Genomic DNA, 19,277 nt, shown 5'->3' with positions numbered 1-19,277 from the left:
AAACTTAACACCATTCTATGTAAATTTGAGTTTAAAAAACACGTGTTCTAACGCGCAATTTGACCCAATCTTTTATATGATTGTATTCGTTGAAATTTGTGAAAATTTAATGAAAAATAGAAAAATATTCATAGTCATCCGAAAGGGGCATACGATTGAATATAAGAAAATCTGAAATTTGACAATCTGCGCAGTCTGGTTCGCCATAAAACCTTAAATGTTAATCATGAAAAATTACTATTTTTACGCAGCTTCGATTTTTTGTTGTTTCTAAGAATTTAAGCCGTTTTAAAGAAATTTTCACCAAAGAAATGATAGAGAATTTTGTTTGCCGCAACAAAAATGAAGAAAAACATCTTTCGTAGCCATAGGATGGCGTATTTTTGAAAAATAATGGCATAGGCCATCTTACCCCGCTGGTGCGTTTTGTACAGTTTTTCCCTAGTGAGGCGGCATTAGGAAAAATAAAAAGGAAACAAACCAACGGCAATACATAGTTCCTCGTTTCCAATTCCCTTTCCCCAATACTGGCAAATCCCCGGCCAAATGCCATACACTTTGCTCCATCTACCTCAGGTTAAACTGTCGGATAGGCAAAATGAAGGGTTAAAACTATTGGGAGTTTGATTCTAGCCAACGGAAATTATTTTTAATTTATGTTATGCCATAAAGGCCACCTAGAGGAAAATGCTTATTAAACCATAAAAAACAGCTATTATATGAGAATTAGATAATTGTTTCGTGTTCGAACACTAAAATAGTATATTTCCTAGTTTTCTGAAACTTGAAAAACTAGATGAAAACGTTTAAAAATGCATTTTGAAAAAAATTGCCAAAAGCTGAAAACCAGTCACTGTAAGGGCATATTGAGAACCCCCCTGGGGCAGTATAAGCACCATTATTTGGGTCACGATGTGCGTTTTCTGTCGGGGAATCTAGCAGCGAATTCAACTCGATTTAGTCAGGTGAGTCGTAGATTCATCAAACAAAGCAATAACAAAATAGTCTAGGTCTGTTTATAGAATAAAAACAATTCACACACGCTCATACATTATGTTTCTGGTGCTTTGTATGGCTAATGATGCTAACAGCCGTATAATGTAACAATCAAAAAACTCGATCATACATGGTAAATGAAAAAAAAAATCACCTCGAACAGAAATCGAACGCCAGTCTTTTGATAACCTCTCCGAAACCTTACCAATAGGCCACATCGTCAGATGTAAACTAGTCAAACTGTAGCTTTATAATTCGCTTGACTACATCGAGTTTAATTCGCTGCTAGATTATACGGCAGAATACGCTTTTCGTGCCCCGATTCATAGTGCTCTGTTCGCCCCGAGCCAACAAATTTAAGTCAAAATGTGTTTTAAAATTGACTAAAGTGAAAAATAAAAAAATTCATGATGGTGAAAATTGGAAACAATGTGTACATCATGTTGCAGTGCGTACATTAAAGATCAAGATGATTTAAAAATCACGAGAGCATATTTCGTGGTACTCAAAAATTATAATATTTTCGTCACTTGAGAACCTAGCTGGTTATTATTAAACCCTTCATTTCATGATTTTTTATTTTTCATTAAAAATCATTTTAAACAGTTGGAAATGATGAGTACATCAAGAAAAAAATTAAAATAAAATACGATTTTTCACTTTTTTCATACATTAATTGTAGCAAATTTGTAACTTTATGAAACGAAGGGTATATTTCTGTAAAGATTAAATGGATATTTCTTTTTGGTGAAAAATTAATGCTATAGGTAGTACGAAACAAATCCTCATGAAAATTTGTTTAAAAAATACGTACTTTGGTAGGAAAAAAGAGTGCTCGTTATGCCCTTATCTCCCCTAACCATCAATAAATACAGCATTTGAAGGTTATCGAATGAGTTGAATTGATAACAGATTGAGGATGTCAAACTGAGAAAGATTCGTATAAAGATTTTTGGTTCTAAATTGAGATGATATGAACAAAAAGGAAATCCAGAAACCATGTTCCAAATGGAATTCGAACTCAATACCATCTACCAAATAAGTTATTGAAACCAATTCAAACATAAACCATGCGAAACTTACCGATTGTTTTGGTTTTTTGTTCCACTTCATCGTCGTTGCCCGCAAGCCGTTTTGCGGTTTCACGTTGTTCGTTCTACACTCAAAATATACACTCTTTATATTGCACTGGATGTTTGATTTGGATTTTTACACTTTTTCATTTGAAATATAGGTGACCATTCACCAGTTGAATATTTCCACTGTTAATTTCAGACTGACCCGATGCTGCAGTTAAACTTTCATCCCCATGCACGGCTTCGGTTGAGATCGTCATTTGGAAAAGGCTATTTTCATGCCTTTTCTGCCAGGGTTTCAATATCTGAAAAATGAAATAAAAATGTTTTGATAAGTTCTAAATTTTTGCAAAATAAAAAAATCTTTTATATCACTATAATAAAAAAAAATGCAACAGGTATCTTCCACAGAGATTTGCAAATAGAATTGAACTTCAAGTCATTTTAACTTAAAATATGGCCCAACATTATGACTTAATTGATCGTTAATTCTTAAACAGTGACCTGACACTTTTGGCTTTGCATTTTCAAAAGCCATAAACACAGATACGATACCACTCTCCTAAGAGTGGTGGCAAATAAAGATGGAATCTCTCAGCCTACCTACAGAATCCAATTCACTGGCCGCCGGATAACAGTAGCGCAGATTTTGTTTGCGAAATTCACACAAAAGTTATTTAACCGCGCGAGGAGGAAAACAAAACAAAACACGGTCAAACAACTCATATTATACAGTCGTCAGTGACAGAAATTCCCACCGATCTCGGAGCCAGCCGAAAGGACACACAGACAGTTGATTTGGTGTACCATCTAAGTATTATTGTTTTCGTGGACGGGGTTTAGTTACTCTGGGTATCTACTACTCTTTTTTTTTGGCTAAATTTTCATCTCTGTCCTATGTTTTTCGTTGTTTACCACAAAGACAGAACCCTCTCAAAAGCCATGGAGGAAAACACTTGCTCAGTCCATTACCGACAAACAATTTGCGTATACCCACTAGTATACTTGAGACGTCATATCTGACGTGTTTTACGATTATGACCATATTAAAAGCGAAACAAGAATAACACTTCTAAAAGTGAGGGAAGGAAGGGCGCCTTTGCCAACTTGGCTGCCTTCAATGTTTCATAATTAAATCGAACCTATTATTTCGCAACGGAATGTGTGGTTTCGTTGGCATAAAATGAATAATTTCTCAATGCGGCAGCAAAGATGACTAAATTAAAAAGGCTAGGCGGCTAACAAATCAATATTCGTAATTGTCCAATTCAACTGACTCCTGTAGAATTATTAACTTTGAACAAAAAAACGTGTGTGAGTTTCAATTTCACAATGGTGGGATAGTTATTAATGTTTCCAACTTCACATCTATCATCATTTCATACATAAAATTATTACCATTTTTGTGTTCTCATGAAATAAATTACGATAAGGTGATATAATCAGCTGATGTACGAGATTTTTTTTTGAAAAATTAACGATTAAAAAAATCTCAACCATGTAGATGGATCTGACATGTCACATAAATTGCAAAATTAAGTGAACTGAGATTAAATATGATAAAAGAATAATTAGAGGGAAAGTTTGGTTCAAGTCAATAATATTTGATAAAACTTATGTTCAATTCAAACCTCATCCGTCACAGAAATTTTGAGCCATTACAGTTCCTGGAGTGTCAATTTGACATTCCTGACTTAAACCGCTATATCCGACTGGTTTCTCAACCGATTTATGTTTGATCGACTAAATTTGGGTTGAATTAGCTATGATTTAAGGTTGAATCAGCAATAGTAGGTGTAGTTGAATAACATTTCAATAAACCGTATGATTTAATTACAACTTATCGTGCAAAAGTGCCTGAGTTCTGTTTTGAAATATTTTTTTGAAATGTGGTCACAACTGTCAGGAAAAACGAAAACATTCAGCATAAACGAATTTTTGAGGTTATCATAAATCAAAAATCTGTTGTAATCGAAAATTTAAATTTTAGAGTTGGGTAAGGCCCGTAAAAACTTTTTGGACTGCTATGCGAGCATATTCGAGACATTTTTTAAACCTCTCCGCAAAGCAGTCCAGGCAAAATTCGAGAGGGGCATCATGGATTTGAAATTTTCGTCTATCCGAAACGGAAGCCATATTTTAATTTCTGAACACACTTGTTTACAAAAAGAATTAAAAAAACAGAAGCTCATTAACTGACTCACATTTTTAACGTAAATCGGTGCTGGGTCCGAAAATGGAATTCAAAAATATTGCAGTGTAACACTTTTAAACTATGCTCAAGTTAAGGGTTATGGATTGAAAATCATCTTCAACCTTAACTGGAAGCCACATTTTAATTTCTGAAAACACTATTTAAAAAATACGTTTAAAAAAATGAAGATTTTTGACTAACTCATATTTTTCATGTGAAATCGATGCTGAGTCCGATCACGAAATTCAACAAAATCTCAGTGAATCAGTTTTTAATCATTGCTTAAATTACAAAATTTAGCTGAAAATAAAAAGGTCTTCCACATATAAATACAAATATCTCGGACAACATAAAAGCAAAGCTCTTTTTCTAATATTAAAAATGGATAAATAAGCTATCGATCATTTAAACTAAACTATTCCGTAATTATTGATATTTCTGAATTTATGACCGAAAATGTGATAAGAACGTTTTTATTAGGATTTCAAATTTTTCCACGGTTTAACTCGATTTTTTCTTAAGATCTTGAATTTCAATTTGAAACAAAAAAATGTGGAAGAATTTTCATATAAACCGATCGAAAATTGAAGAAGTGATGACTAATTTCTATTTATTCTTTACATTTTTTAAATAATTTAATAAATCACAATGTACAGTAGTGTTAGTAATCTCAGTATTGGAAGAATTAAACATAACAATCTTACACTCTTCAGGCTTAAGTTGATCATTGAATCCCTAAGATCACCTGCTGAACTTTCCTATTATGGTTTGAGACCTCCCCTCCCCTTCTTCCAGGCGCAGTTCTAGAGCTGGCTTTTGGGAGGCTGATTTTCAAAATTTTCAAAAATCAGGCAAGTAAAAGGAACGTACCCAAGTTACACAGATTAAGCCAACTAGCATTAGGATGTTTTATCATGGTTTTATAATAACATTTTTTTGTGCAGATCGTTTTTTGAAAACGCCAAGAAAGCTTTTACTTAAGGGTGTTCGGATCAAAAAGTGGTCAACTTAAATTCGCCGTATTTTTTTCTAATCATTCATATAAATAACCAAAACACTCCTAATGGTGTAGGTGTTTGTGTGGAGAATGATGCTTCTATAGGTCGATTCACGCGCTGCCTTACTGTTTTTGACACTTCACGATTCCTATTTTGATTCCTTATTTTCTAATTCTACACGCTGAGGAAACAAAGCAAATATTTGGGTTCTTATTCAATTCTCATTCAAACGTTTTTAGCAATAGTTCTCAGCTCAAGTTTGGGATAGAAAAAAAGGTAAAAAGAAAATAAGAAATTAGATGTTTTTATTATCAAATAATGAAAAATCAATCATTTCGTTTGTTAATCCAGCTGAAAAATGAAATATTGGTATAAATGGATTGTAAGTTTAACAAGTTAAACTATTCGACGTTATTTTTATTTGTCGAAAAAATCATATTGTGGAAATTTAGAATAGTTCAGCCTTTTCTTTCAGTAGGTTAACTGGAGAATTTTCCCATTTTGGTTTCTTGTGTCCCTGATTAGTGTTGTCGTACACATGTCTGTGCGTTTGTTTACAGCTTCCGGTAAAAAAAAACACAAGAAACTTCTAAACAATCGATTCGGCACATTCAAATTTTTAAGAAGCTTCCACATTTGGGCATTCGATGGGATCTTTGTTTCAAGTAGAAGCGCTCTCCCAGAATATTCAAAGCAAAGTCGATGGGGCCAGAACAAATAACTATAAAAAAGGGTTTTAGAAACATGTTGAAACATATTAATACACAAACTACCTTTTCGAAATTATTAAGAATTTTCAACTTTTGTTCATTCCCGGAGAGATAACCGTTTAGGATATAAAAAATGCTCTGAATATAGTTCACAAAATGGGAATTGGTTTTTTGCTAAAGTCTGCTTCATTTAATATTGGAACAAATTCTTTTGCTCATTGTGGCGCTCCTAGTGGACGGATTTGGAAACTTTTTTCACCCACGTGTCGGGAAATTCATTACCTTTCACCATGTATTTATGTCATAACACCAAACGATAGCATTTTGTAAACAACCGCCATGGAAGCCGAACGGAGAGATCAAATTGTGCACAGTTTTCTTGAAAATCCATTGTTGTCGGCATCGAAGCTAGCTAAACAGCTTAAAATGCCCAGAAATACCGTATGGCGTGTTATCAAGCAGTACAAGGAAACATTGACGACGGCTCGGAAGCCGCATTCGAAGCGTCGGAGTGGAACTGTCGACCGGAAACTGCGTGGGAAAGTCATCAAGGCCGTCAAGAGGAATCCCAAGCTTTCAGACCGCGATTTGGCCAAAAAGTTCCAGGCCGCTCACAGTACGGTGCGACGAATTCGTCTCCGGGAAGGAATAAGGTCATTCCGAGCCAGCAAACAGCCAAATCGGACGCTGCAGCAGAACAATGTGGCCAGAATCCGTGCTCGAAAGCTGTACGACCAAGTGCTGACCAAGTTCGACGGATGTAAAGTCTGCTTCATTTAATATTAGAACACAAACAATTGCGTGTAGTTCAGTCATTTATTAACGAATTCATAATTTGTTTTTCATACAAATGTAGCATTTTCTTTACTCTTTCATAAAAAAAAATTAAAAAAATTATTCATTGCTGTTTCGAAGAAATTCTCGTACTCGTACTCGTAAGAAAACTGTGCACAATTTGATCTCTCCGTTCGGCTTCCATGGCGGTTGTTTACAAAATGCTATCGTTTGGTGTTATGACATAAATACATGGTGAAAGGTAATGAATTGTCCGACACGTGGGTGAAAAAAGTTTCCAAATCCGTCCACTCGGAGCTCCACAATGAGCAAAAGAATTTGTTCCAATATTAAATGAAGCAGACTTTATCCTCAAACTGAGTTTTGACCTAATTTTCTAGACCGTGCAGCTACACGAAAAATTTTGCCGCACTCCATTTCTCGTTCGTAAAATTTTGTTAACAGGACGTGCGAACTGTCACCACAAAAGGGAACATACGTCATCGTGAATCGACCCATTTGGCTTTCGACATTGAGTTCTCAGTTTTCAAAGTAGTGTAGGAGCTACGAATCAAAATTGTGGACATGCGTCGTGAAAATCCAAACTACCCTTACGCAGAAATAGCAAAATCATTGAATGTGGCAAAATCAACCGTACCAAAGTAATAAAAGTTTTCCGGGAATGTATTTCGACAACAACGAAGCCGGGATCTGGGGGAAAATCGAAATCCAGGAGCCGCAGTGACGAAAAAAGTTGCTTGACGCCATTATTAATCCAAGATGGCGACTTTCGCTTTTCTTTTCAAAGCTGTAAATAACTGAAAAACTCATGAAACATCTACAATATGATGAAAGGGCTAAACGAGTACAAGTTGAATTTCGTTGTCCAGCGCTATCTTGAAATCCAAGATGACAGCTTCCTCTAAATGTGAAAATACTGCAAATGAGTTAAACGAGTAGAAGTCCAATTTCGTTATTCGACGCAATCTTGAAATCCAAGATGGTGGCTGGTAAATGACTGAAAATTGCATAATACACCCACAATATATTAGTTGAAAGGGATCAACGAGTATAAAGTCGAATTTGACTATCTGACTCCATCTTTGAATCCAAGATGGCGGCTTCCGCTTTACTCTAAATTGCTGTAAATGACTGAAAATCGCATAAAATAACCACAATATATGGTGAAAGGAATCAATGACTCCAAACAGCTAAAAGAAATAATACTTAATGAAACAAGATGAAAAAATATAACAAAAAAAAAACAAAGTACAACTTTACATGCCAAGTTGAAATTAGATGAAGCAAAATAAAAAAATTTAAGAATGTAAAAATTAAGCATCCACAATCTAAAACGAACTAAAACAAGATCAATCATGACAAAACTCGATGATTGAAAATAAAACTGGACAGAACAAAAGGAAACAAGAAAAATTCTGTTTCACCTTTTTTGCCTTGGTTAATCTTGGTAATTCTTCTAGATTTTTTTTATATTTGATCGTTTTCTACTTTATTTCATTTTGATACGTCTAGTTTTGTCATTTTCAACCTTTTTTTAATTAAATTATTTGATATTGATTTATCATGTTTTAGTTTAATTCATCATGATGAATCTTGTTTGATCAAGTTTCATTCAAACGCATTTTTTTTCTACTAGTTTTGCATAGTCTTGTTTTAATTCATTTGATTTTGTTTTTGTTTCACATTGTTAATTTTTTTTATTGGTTTTTCCTCTTTTTCCAATTTTTTTTCTCAATTATTTTCATACTAATTTTTTCCTTAATTTACTATGTTTCACATTTTTCGGAATTGTTTATTTAATTTAAATGAGATGTTAGATCATTTAAAGTGTTTTAAAGATCAGTAAAAGTCACCATCTTTGGTGACGTCAGATAGCAAAATTTGACTTCTATTCGTTAATCTTTTACCCAATACTCATATATTCAAGTTTCATGCGATTAAAATTAAGCGTCTCGTGGATGTTTCAGTTATTAAAGATTTGAAAAGATAAGCGAAAGCCACCATCTTGGATAAATGATGGCGTCAGATAGCGAAATTCGACTTCTTCTAGTTTAGTTATCCCATCAAATACCCATATTGCGTGATTTTCAGTAATTAAAATCATCTTAATGTTCATCGAAAGCCACCGTTTTGGATTTCAAGATGGCGTCCGATAGCAGTTAGACTTATACTCATTTAGCTATTTCACCAAATACCCTATTGTTGGAGTTTCATGCAATTTTAAACTTAAGCGAAAGCCGCCATCTTGGATTTCAAGATGGCGTCAGAAAGCAAAATTCAACTTCTTCTAATATTGTGGGGGTTTTATGCGGTTTTTAGACATTTACCGCAGTTCATCTTCAACCCATGGTTTCATTCCACCATTCATGTGCAATCTTATTTATTTTATTAAAAAAATCTGTCCTCATTTACTGTACTAGTGATTAACTACTCAGAAATGAGGAACTCATCCTACACGAATTATTGGTTGGCTTGCGAGAGAAGCGTCAAAATTTCAGCTATTTATATGGCTCTCATAAAACTGTTAAAAATCTAATTAGAAATTTATCTGACCATAATAAAGCTTTTAAGCATTGAATTGACTAACGCCATGTTTATTACAAAACCGGAAATGCAAAAAATGACGCCATGTTGATGGACTCACTATGCCAAGTATTGTAAATTGTATTGTAAAAAAATTCAAGCTTATTTTCTATCAATTCCTTTATGATTGACAATCAGATTTCAATCAATTCCATTGTGGTTGCGTTGTCATTATTACAATTTTGTATTTAAAAAAAAAAGTTCATCGTCCAATTTTTTAATTTTTTTCCCCATCAAAATACAATTTTATCAAAATTTTCTTATACTAATGGTTCGACGAGGCGCATTTGTTTTATCATAGTATTGCCTACACATTTTACCTAAAATCTTGAGCAGCATTAAAAAGAGGCTTAGAATCCCAGCACACATTTGTGTATGTATATTTCTTTACAAACTTTGTTATACGATTCATTAACATTACAGAATCATCGTATAAAACTCGAAAAAAACAGAATTTACCATCCAAAGTGGAGGCAATATACAAACATTTTTCAAAATTCTGGCTTAGGCGATGAGAACTACACAAATTGGACGATATTCAACACCTTATTTGTACATCCTAAAAGTATGCGAGATAGCGCAAGTTTTGCTCTCAATGCATGCAACCGTTGCCAGCGACAATATTTGCTGCTTCTCTCATTGGACAATTTTCCAAATTAACCATCTGATTTATAGCAATTTGGTTGCTTTGCTTATCGCAAGAGAACAATAAAGTTGCTTTTTCACTTAAATCCCGCACAGGAGAACAAATTTGCAAACATGGTGGACTTTTTATCATATCCGATTTATATCGATTTTAAGTAGCCATTTTTACGATCGTTTACTTATTTGGTAGAAATTGCGATTCGCATTAACATCGTTAACGATTTGAGCTATCATTCCTTCCTTGTATGTTTGCTGGGATTTGTTTTTTTTTGTGATGGATTTTACCCGATCATTTCTCTATTCTCAATTAACCATCATGGTTGCTGAAAAAAAATCGGAAAATCACGGAATCGAAACAACAAAAATGGCTAACATGTTTTATGAAATCTTTATAATAGCTTTGGTGACAGCATAATGATTTTATCGATGCATTAAAAATTTGTAATTATGACGTTTCTAGAACAGGGCCAACAGCCAGAGTGCCAATATAGTTCTGGTGATGCATGGAATGCGCTTTAGCATTTTATAAAGATTAACACTATGATCCTAACGATGTTTTGCTGACCAAAACAAAGCTTATATTGTTGCTTGGGTAAATGTTCTTTTTTAAATTTGATACACTCCTTAGTGTGAAATAAGAGCAAAAATCATTTCTTCACTTCTCCTCAAGTCAAGCATAAACGACTACTATTACGACAGATCTATGTAAAATGTACATTCTTTTTTAAACCCATAGCTAAAATAAAAATTTCTGAAACTGTTCTTGTTTGATCAATGATAAATAGGGTATAGGGTAGTCAAGCATTGTAAATTGTAGTGGAGAATGAGGATACTTGATCCCTGGGGATACTTGATTCCTTAGCTATATCTCGAAACTGGAATGTCTTACAAAGAACAAATGTTCAAGACAAATGTGCCAAAATGAGCAAAATAACAATGCTTGTAGTTTAAAATTTTTTAACAAAATAATTGTTTGAGTAAATGAACTTTGTTTGAAAAATTTCACAAAATGTAACTTGAAGATCTGTTTTCATCACTTTAAAATGTTCCTTACATGGGAAAATAATGAAAAAAATATTTGTTCCAATGTATCAATCGTTCGAGCGTAAAATGAACTTCATAATGCCATATTTTCAGTACAATGGAAAACTCTCAACTTTTTTCAGAAAAAGTTTTCTAAAATGTTGATTATGGGTACAATTGATTCCCTAGAGTTGGATACAATTGATCCCCCTTCCAAACGGAATATTCTTCTTCTGAATTGATCGTTATGATTGCTGATTACGAAATAACTAATATTCATCCAAAAACTAATATTTATCAAACAATTGTCTGAAAAAAAGAGCAAAAATAATTAATTTTCTCTTAATTATAAAAAATAGCGCCTTTAAGTATGCAATGTTATTAGCGTTGAGACAAAGTTATAGAACTTTCTTCTTATGTCTGCTATAAATTGTGAAATGAGAACAAACATGACCAAAATAGTCAATTAACATTCTATCTTGAGGTTTTGTTTGATTTTTATACAAGGATTAGAGCTTCCTGAATAAAAGATCAAGTCTCCTTCAATAGGGGATCAAGTCTCCCCTAACTTCAGAAAAATCGCAATTTTTTTACTCCCACGAAAATGCTTCTAGTTCATCAACGGGTTCAAGTATCGTTCTAATTTTTGGAGCATAGAAACTTGAAGTTACAAGCTGTCAGAAAATGTCAAAGACGGCGAATTGCTAAGCTTCTCCAAAACGATATGGTGAAAACAAGAAAAGGGGATCAAGTATCCCCAATCTCCCCTATTGTTAAAAAATCTGGCTTATTTTCTATCAATTCCATCATGATTGACAATCAGATTTCAATCAATTCCATAGTGTTTGCGTTGTCATTATTACAATTATGTTTTTAAAAGAAAAGGTTTCTTCAGTTCAATCTTTGCCTTCTATAAACGGTTTGCCGAAATTTCTAGTTTCTTGGTTTAAAGTTGTCGATTTATGCTGCGTTGCAAACTTGTTTGACATATGTTTCCTTTTTGAAAATAAGTCCACTTAAAGATACATCTGTTGGAGTGTCAGGCAATTATCATACATAATTCACTATCTGTAGGAAGCATCAAAACTGTGAAAACTTAATCCCAATCTCAATCCTACATTAGCAATCAAATTTGTCGAGCTCATAAAACAATAACCAATGCGTCAGCTCGTTTTGATTTGCGGAATTGTTCCCAAAATGCCAAGTTTACGCGTACAGCATTTCGGAAAAGTCACTCCGATGAATATGAAACGGTTTTTATTAATGCGGGAAACCTCCTCCCACAGCAGCCACTAGAGTGCATACATGTTTTATAACGTTTTTTTTTTTGTGATGCTAAAACAAATCAAAAAGCCTGAAGTTTCACGCTTCGTGGTTACGATTCATGATTCTCCATTAGTAGTTTATAGTACACTTTTTTTGGTTCGGTTTCACCTCAACTATGAATCCGAAGCGACTAAACCGGACCAGCTGGAGGATGGACGAGGACGGTCAATGTCAATGAGCATTTTTTTTTTTGGACAACTGGAATAAGTGGCCAGAGGCTTGCTGCTGATGAGTTGAAGGTTGCTCGGACACTTTTGTTGTTGGCTCGTTACGATTTTGGTTCCATGGATAATTTCTTGCCGTTGAATGTTTAATTTGGCAGAAAATTTGAGGAACAATATAGCCCATCAACTGTTTCTCCCCCGGAATCAATCATGGAATCGTGTGAGCTTAAACTTCACAGCCTGTCACTTCTGTAATCGAATTCGGTCAACGTGTTTATCGTCTTTTCTCCAATTTTCAATGGAGTTGAAACTATTCATTGCTATATAAGGTAGATACTTTTTTGGCATAAACCAGGAAAATTTTAAATTCTGGCATTGATATCTTGCGAAATGGATTTAAAAACTTTTTCTTTTATTTGAGCCAATTAAAAGTTTAATCATCTTCTTGTGCACAAAATCATGAATTTAATTGAAATACCCTTATAAAACTCCGTCAACAGTCCCCGTCAACAAGGCCATAAATCCTCCACGTTATTTTGCGATACTCTTCTAAATTAGCAGTCTCACATTTAATGATACATTCTACGATTTTCTCCATTCGCTTCACAGGTCATGACACGCGAAGACCTGAAATTACCAGAACTTTATCGCCGAATTCATTAGCGATTGGCGTCAGTAGTGCCCCGTTTGCCGAGAATGGCTTCGTCATTGAGTGCTAGCGACCAAAAAAAGGAACTCAATTCTCGGTCGGGAAAACCTGTCCCGAGAAGCATTCTGGGAAATAAACATTTTGTTTACTCTAGGAGGCACGTGCGCTCTGGGGTGGCTGATCTATTTGATGATACGTTGTTAAATTAGTTAGAAATCTAGTCTAGCTCAATATTACGTAACGAGAATCTCTACAGAATAACTCTGATAATCGGATTTGCATAAAACATTTTAAAATAGATTTTTGTACAAAGCCTGCAATATCATAAAATGTTTTTGAAATACTTTATTTTTGTTTAAGGGATAATTTGTACTTCAATACAAGTTTACAATTCTTTGTTGCGATGAATGCTTAGTAATTGAAAACATTCTTATGCAACTTCATTACATCTTACACTTTTTTCAATTAAATTGAAAAAAACGATAAAAGACCAAATTTAAGAAACCGTTTTCCACATTTGAAACTCTAGAAAATTAAAGTATCACTAAAACCAGAACACTCAAATCTTGAACAAAGTGAAGAATAAACTGAAAAACTAAGCTCAATTTGACCTTTTTTCCCTCCCATACAAAAAAAACCGGTGGATAAATTCAATGACCCCTCATTAAATGTGACTTGAAAGAGTTTCTAGGCGCAAAATGCTGGCATCTCAGAATTGGCTAGAGTGAGTAACCTTCATTGGCGACTACTGCCTTGTTATTAGTGAGTTATGACGGAAATAGTAATCCCTGAATGAATGTTGATTTATCATGCAAAATCAAAAGCTCACAAAGCTGGGAAGCAAATCGCGGTCTAAGATGTTAATCTGTGTTCAGATAGCTTCGGTTTTGACTGACATCTCAAACGAAGGAAGGAATGAGAAATAGAAAAAAAACACAATAAGGTGAATTCTGAGGAAAATCTAGAACTTTTTTTTTTGTGATTCTTAAAGAAAGTTAGAAATGAAAATTGGTTTTTGGGAACAAAACATTCAGAAAAAGCTGTGGTGGATGAAGACTAGAACTGGAAAAGAGCCGTCAGAAGAACTGTTTCGTCAAAGGGGAAAGGGTTTGGTAAAATAAAAATGCTACCTTTTAGGAAGAGACTAATTTAAGTGAGTTGATGGTCAAGTTGAATTTTAACATTTTTGTTTTTTTTTTGGAAAAAAGTCAATTTCAAACTGAAGTGTTGATATTAAAAAAAAAAAAAGATAAGCTTTAAAAAATAAAACTGATGCTGATAACAAATCTGAAATTATTTATGTTTTTTTAGGGGTTTTTTACGGCTATCAGTCTCGGATTTTTAAGTAAAAACGACTGTTTTTTACTCCAACGTTTCGATCCTTATTGGATCTTCATCAGGGGCTACAATTTATTGCTAATTGAGTGAAAATCAACTTTGAATTTAGTTGATGCTTACCGATAAAGTGTCGTTTTATTGTTAAGTTTGATTCGGCTTATCTTGAACTGCTTTCATTGGGTTTCTGTGTTGGATTATGTTGGTTATAATTTTGTGTTTCATGTATTTTAAAGTTTGGTGAGACTTACTGCTGACGAATTTTCGTAGAATATTCGTTTTTTATTCAATATTGGGAGTTTTACAATTTTCTGCATCAGAACTTTGCACTGTGGACTGTTTTGGGTTTCAAGTTGTTTTTAGTGAACGCCATATTTAAAAACAACTTAGAAATGCATGCACCCATATTAAAAATGTATGCATCCATATTTAAAAACAACAACAACTCCAACACAAAAAACCCAATGACAGCAGTTCAAGATAAGCCGAATCAAACTTAACAAGAAATCGACACATTATCGGTAAGCATCAACAAAATTCAAAGTCGATTTTCACTAAATTAGCAATAAATTGTAGCCCCTGATGAAGATCCAATAAGGATCGAAACGTTGGAGTAAAAAACAGTCGTTTTTACTTAAAAATCCGAGATTGATAGTCGTTATAAATCCCTAAAAAATCAACCAAAACAGTTGTTCCATTCATAAAGAAATTATCTATGAAAATGTGTAAGGTTTAAACTTCCTGAAAAAATGCATAAAATTCAAAGTTTGAATTTTGTTTTGTATTTGTTCTTCCTTCTTTTGAAAAAACAAACAGCTATTATTTGGAAAAAAAAATGATACATTAAATTTTCAAACAAATTTTATATTGGTTAGTCATCAATAGTGATTTAAAAAGTCTACTTAAAATTATAATTTTCAATATGAACTGAGCAATTGCAAGGTTTGTTAATCTGATGTTTAATTATCAATTCAGTAAAGCTGAAATCTGATAACGAATTTACCTATTTACAGTTTTGATTTTTTTTTTTCAAACAAAAACATTTGGAATTTAAGATTATTTTCTTAGATTCTGAAAATTAATATCGTTTTTCAAAATAAAAAAAACCCAAAGAAAATAAAGAATAAAAAACAGTAGGGTGCCATTTGGCTGGTTCACATTGAATTTCAAAAACCGACCATATACATTTTGCAGATTAGCCCAAAAAGAACAGTGCAAAATTTCAGCTCAGCTTTCTCGAAAAATTTTATTTTATCTAAAATCGTCATAAATTTATTAAAAATCACCTGAACAAAGAAATTCGGAAAATCGAACTTTTAATTTTGATACCAAATGAATAAGACATGCATAACACATCGAGATCTGGTGGTACCAAGAAAAAAGCAATGTTTAGCCAAAAATCTACCCAGAAAGTTAATTTTTGGTCGAAAAAATTGTTTTCGAGTTAACACCACATCTCGAAGTTTCATGCATTTCTAACTAATTTTGCACCAACATTAAAATTTCAATTTTCCGAATTTCCTTTTGTTCCCCATTTGGAAGTTTTAAAAATTTTAAGTCGATATTTGAAAAAAAAAATTTCTGATAAAATCAGATTTTGAAGTGTAGTGCATTTTTAAGTCATAAAGCCTAAAAATTAAAATCTCGATTTTTCCTTTGGTTTCCTTTGGTCTTCCCTTTGGTTGTTTTTGTGAACAAAAAAATCGAAACTTTGAGCGCTTTAAGGCACCCCCAAATCAAATTCGATTGAGCTGAAATTTTGCACAGGTCAGATTTTTGTGCCAATGTACAAAGTGTTTATGGCCGGTTTTCAAAATTCGATCATGAAATTTTTTCCATACATCAATTGCCACCTTACAAAACAATCACCAAAAGCATTTTTTGACTACTGAATCTGAATTCTTAACCTGATGCTCTTTACATGGTCGTAGAAAGAGGGGGAAGGCGGCAAAAATGTCAAGCAAAAAATTCTTCTCTTCTCTACTTTAAAAACCCGATTTAATACACTTAACAGTGGATTGGAGCCTTTCTAACAGAGTGTAAGTTATATTTGGAAATATATAAAATAATATAGAACACACATGATAGATTCCTTCCCTCTGCATCATATAAGTATGATTTCAGATATTCAAACACGAAAAATTCCGATCTCAATATAAAAAAATGATGCATAGTACGTTTTTTGGGGAAAAGCGAACTGGTATGTAAGGAGTTCATTTTATGTATGGAAAGAATGGTATTTAAACAGTTGAATTTCTTAGACTTATAACACGCTGAAATGGTGCCGTGGTAGCAACCAGAACTTTCACGATGCTGGTCACGGTTCGAATCTTACTGTTTTTTTATGCTTTTTTTACTGAATACGGAAAACCAACTACAATATTGATGGATAGCCGTGACACGTGGCCTAGCATGATACCTTTTTTAGAGCTCAACCATGCATAAAAGAAAAAATTCTCACCAAAGGAGGGGAAAGTAATATGACTATTAAATGATTAATCTCATTCTGGAAACTAAATCTGAAATCTTATTCTGATTCTAAAGTTTGAATTTTGAGTTACAACACTTAGTCTAATATTTGAATATAATTTCCAATTTCAAATTCCAGGTTGATCTTTAATCCGAATTCTTAATCAGAATTCTAAATCTGAATCTAAATTCTGAATCTGAACTCAGAGTTTGAATTATGAATCTGAATTCTGAATTCAAATTCAGAATTAAGATTTTAGAATTAAGAATTTAGAATTCAAATTCAGAATTCAGAATTCAGAATTCTGAATTCTGGATTCTGAATTCTGAATTCTGAATTCAAAATTCAAAATTCTGAATTTTGAATTTTGAATTTTGAATTCCTAATTTGAATTCTGAATCTAAATTCTAAATCTGTATTCTGTATCTGAATTCTGTATCTGAATCTGGAATCTGGATTCTAAATCTGAATCTGAATTCTAATTCTGGGTTCTGAATCTGAATTCTGAATCTGATAAAGATGGATAGAAAAATGAAGAGAAAAGAGCAAAAGAACATTTTTGCAAGGAAAACTTATAAACGCACACCATACTTTACCCCGCAACATCAATCATTATAAATTTTCAATTCCGATATTCTTTCTCCAAGAATCTAAATTTTCACCGATATGCTGAAAATAAATTTACAAAAATCTGAATTCTGAATCTGAATTCTAAATCTTAATTCTGATTGTGAATTCTGAATTTGAATTTTGAATCTGAATTCTGAATCTGAATCTAAATTCTGAATCTGAATTCCGAATCTGAATTCTGAATCTGAATTCTGAATCTGAATTCTGAATCTGAATTCTGAATCTGAATTCTGAATCTGAATTCTGAATCTGAATTCTGAATCTGAATTCTGAATCTGAATTCTGAATCTGAATTCTGAATCTGAATTCTGAATCTGAATTCTGAATCTGAATTCTGAATCTGAATTCTGAATCTGAATTCTGAATCTGAATTCTGAATCTGAATTCTGAATCTGAATTCTGAATCTGAATTCTGAATCTGAATTCTGAATCTGAATTCTGAATCTGAATTCTAAATCTGAATTCTGAATCACGCGTTTGTTAAAATTGAAATTCCTTTCATCCAAAATTTTTTTTATGATTTCGGATTTTACAACTTTTAGTGTATGGTTTTACCCCTAAAAGTATGCAGCACCCTTAATTTCAGAAAAATTGTGAAAAAAAGTTTTCACAATACAAAATCGTGTTTTCATGCGTAATGATCTTTAAGTCATCGCAAATTTATCAAAAACTGTGAAAATTAGTATTCTGGAGGAAACAATTTCAGAATTGAAAATTGATAAAGATGGGTAGAAAAGTGAGGAAAAAATTTACGTATGATGAAAAAAGTGAAAGAACATTTTTGCAAGGAAAACTTATTAACGTACACCATACTTTACTTCGCAACATCTTCATCAATTTTAAATTCTGATATTCTTTCTCCATGAATCTAAATTTTTCACCAATATGCCGAAAATACATTTACAAAATTTGAATTCTGAATCTAAATCCTGAATCTGAAATCTAAATCTGAATTCTGAATCCACATTATTTTGAATCTGAATTCTGAATCTAAATTTTGAATCTGAATCTGAACTCTGAATTTGAATTCTGAATCTAAATTCTGAATTTGAATTCTGAATCTAAATTCTGAATCTGAATTCTGAATCTGAACTCTGAATCTGAATTCTGAATCTCAATCTAAATTCTGACTCTGAATTTTGAATCTGAATTCTGACTCTGAATTCTGAATTCTGAATTCTGAATCTGAATTCTGAATCTGAATTCTGAATCTGAATTCTGAATCTGAATTCTGAATCTGAATTCTGAATCTGAATTCTGAATCTGAATTCTGAATCTGAATTCTGAATCTGAATCTGAATTCTGAATCTGAATTCTGAATCTGAATTCTGAATCTGAATTCTGAATCTGAATTCTGAATCTGAATTCTGAATCTGAATTCTGAATCTGAATTCTGAATCTGAATTCTGAATCTGAATTCTGAATCTGAATTCTGAATCTGAATTCTGAATCTGAATTCTGAATCTGAATTCTGAATCTGAATTCTGAATCTGAATTCTGAATCTGAATTCTGAATCTGAATTCTGAATCTGAATTCTAAATCTGAATTCTGAATCTGAATTCTGAATCTGAATTCTGAATCTGAATTCTGAATCTGAATTCTGAATCTGAATTCTGAATCTGAATTCTGAATCTGAATTCTGAATCTGAATTCTGAATCTGAATTCTGAATCTGAATTCTGA

General features: G+C 32.9%; 1 protein-coding gene across 1 annotated transcript in view; it reads right to left on the bottom strand.

Annotated features, from left to right (window-relative positions):
- The window catches only part of LOC129751186 (sodium-dependent proline transporter), a 376,098-nt gene that overhangs the window by 265,717 nt on the left and 91,104 nt on the right, over positions 1-19,277 (bottom strand). The window contains exon 2 of the mRNA XM_055746547.1: positions 2,080-2,377. Coding sequence (XP_055602522.1) covers positions 2,080-2,109 — 30 coding nt within the window. The 5' untranslated portion in view covers positions 2,110-2,377. The remainder of the gene's footprint in view (positions 1-2,079; positions 2,378-19,277) is intronic.

The sequence above is a fragment of the Uranotaenia lowii genome, chromosome 3, assembly GCF_029784155.1.
Source record: "Uranotaenia lowii strain MFRU-FL chromosome 3, ASM2978415v1, whole genome shotgun sequence".
Taxonomy (NCBI): Eukaryota; Metazoa; Arthropoda; class Insecta; order Diptera; family Culicidae; genus Uranotaenia; species Uranotaenia lowii.
This window is presented reverse-complemented; position numbering and strand designations above follow the sequence as displayed.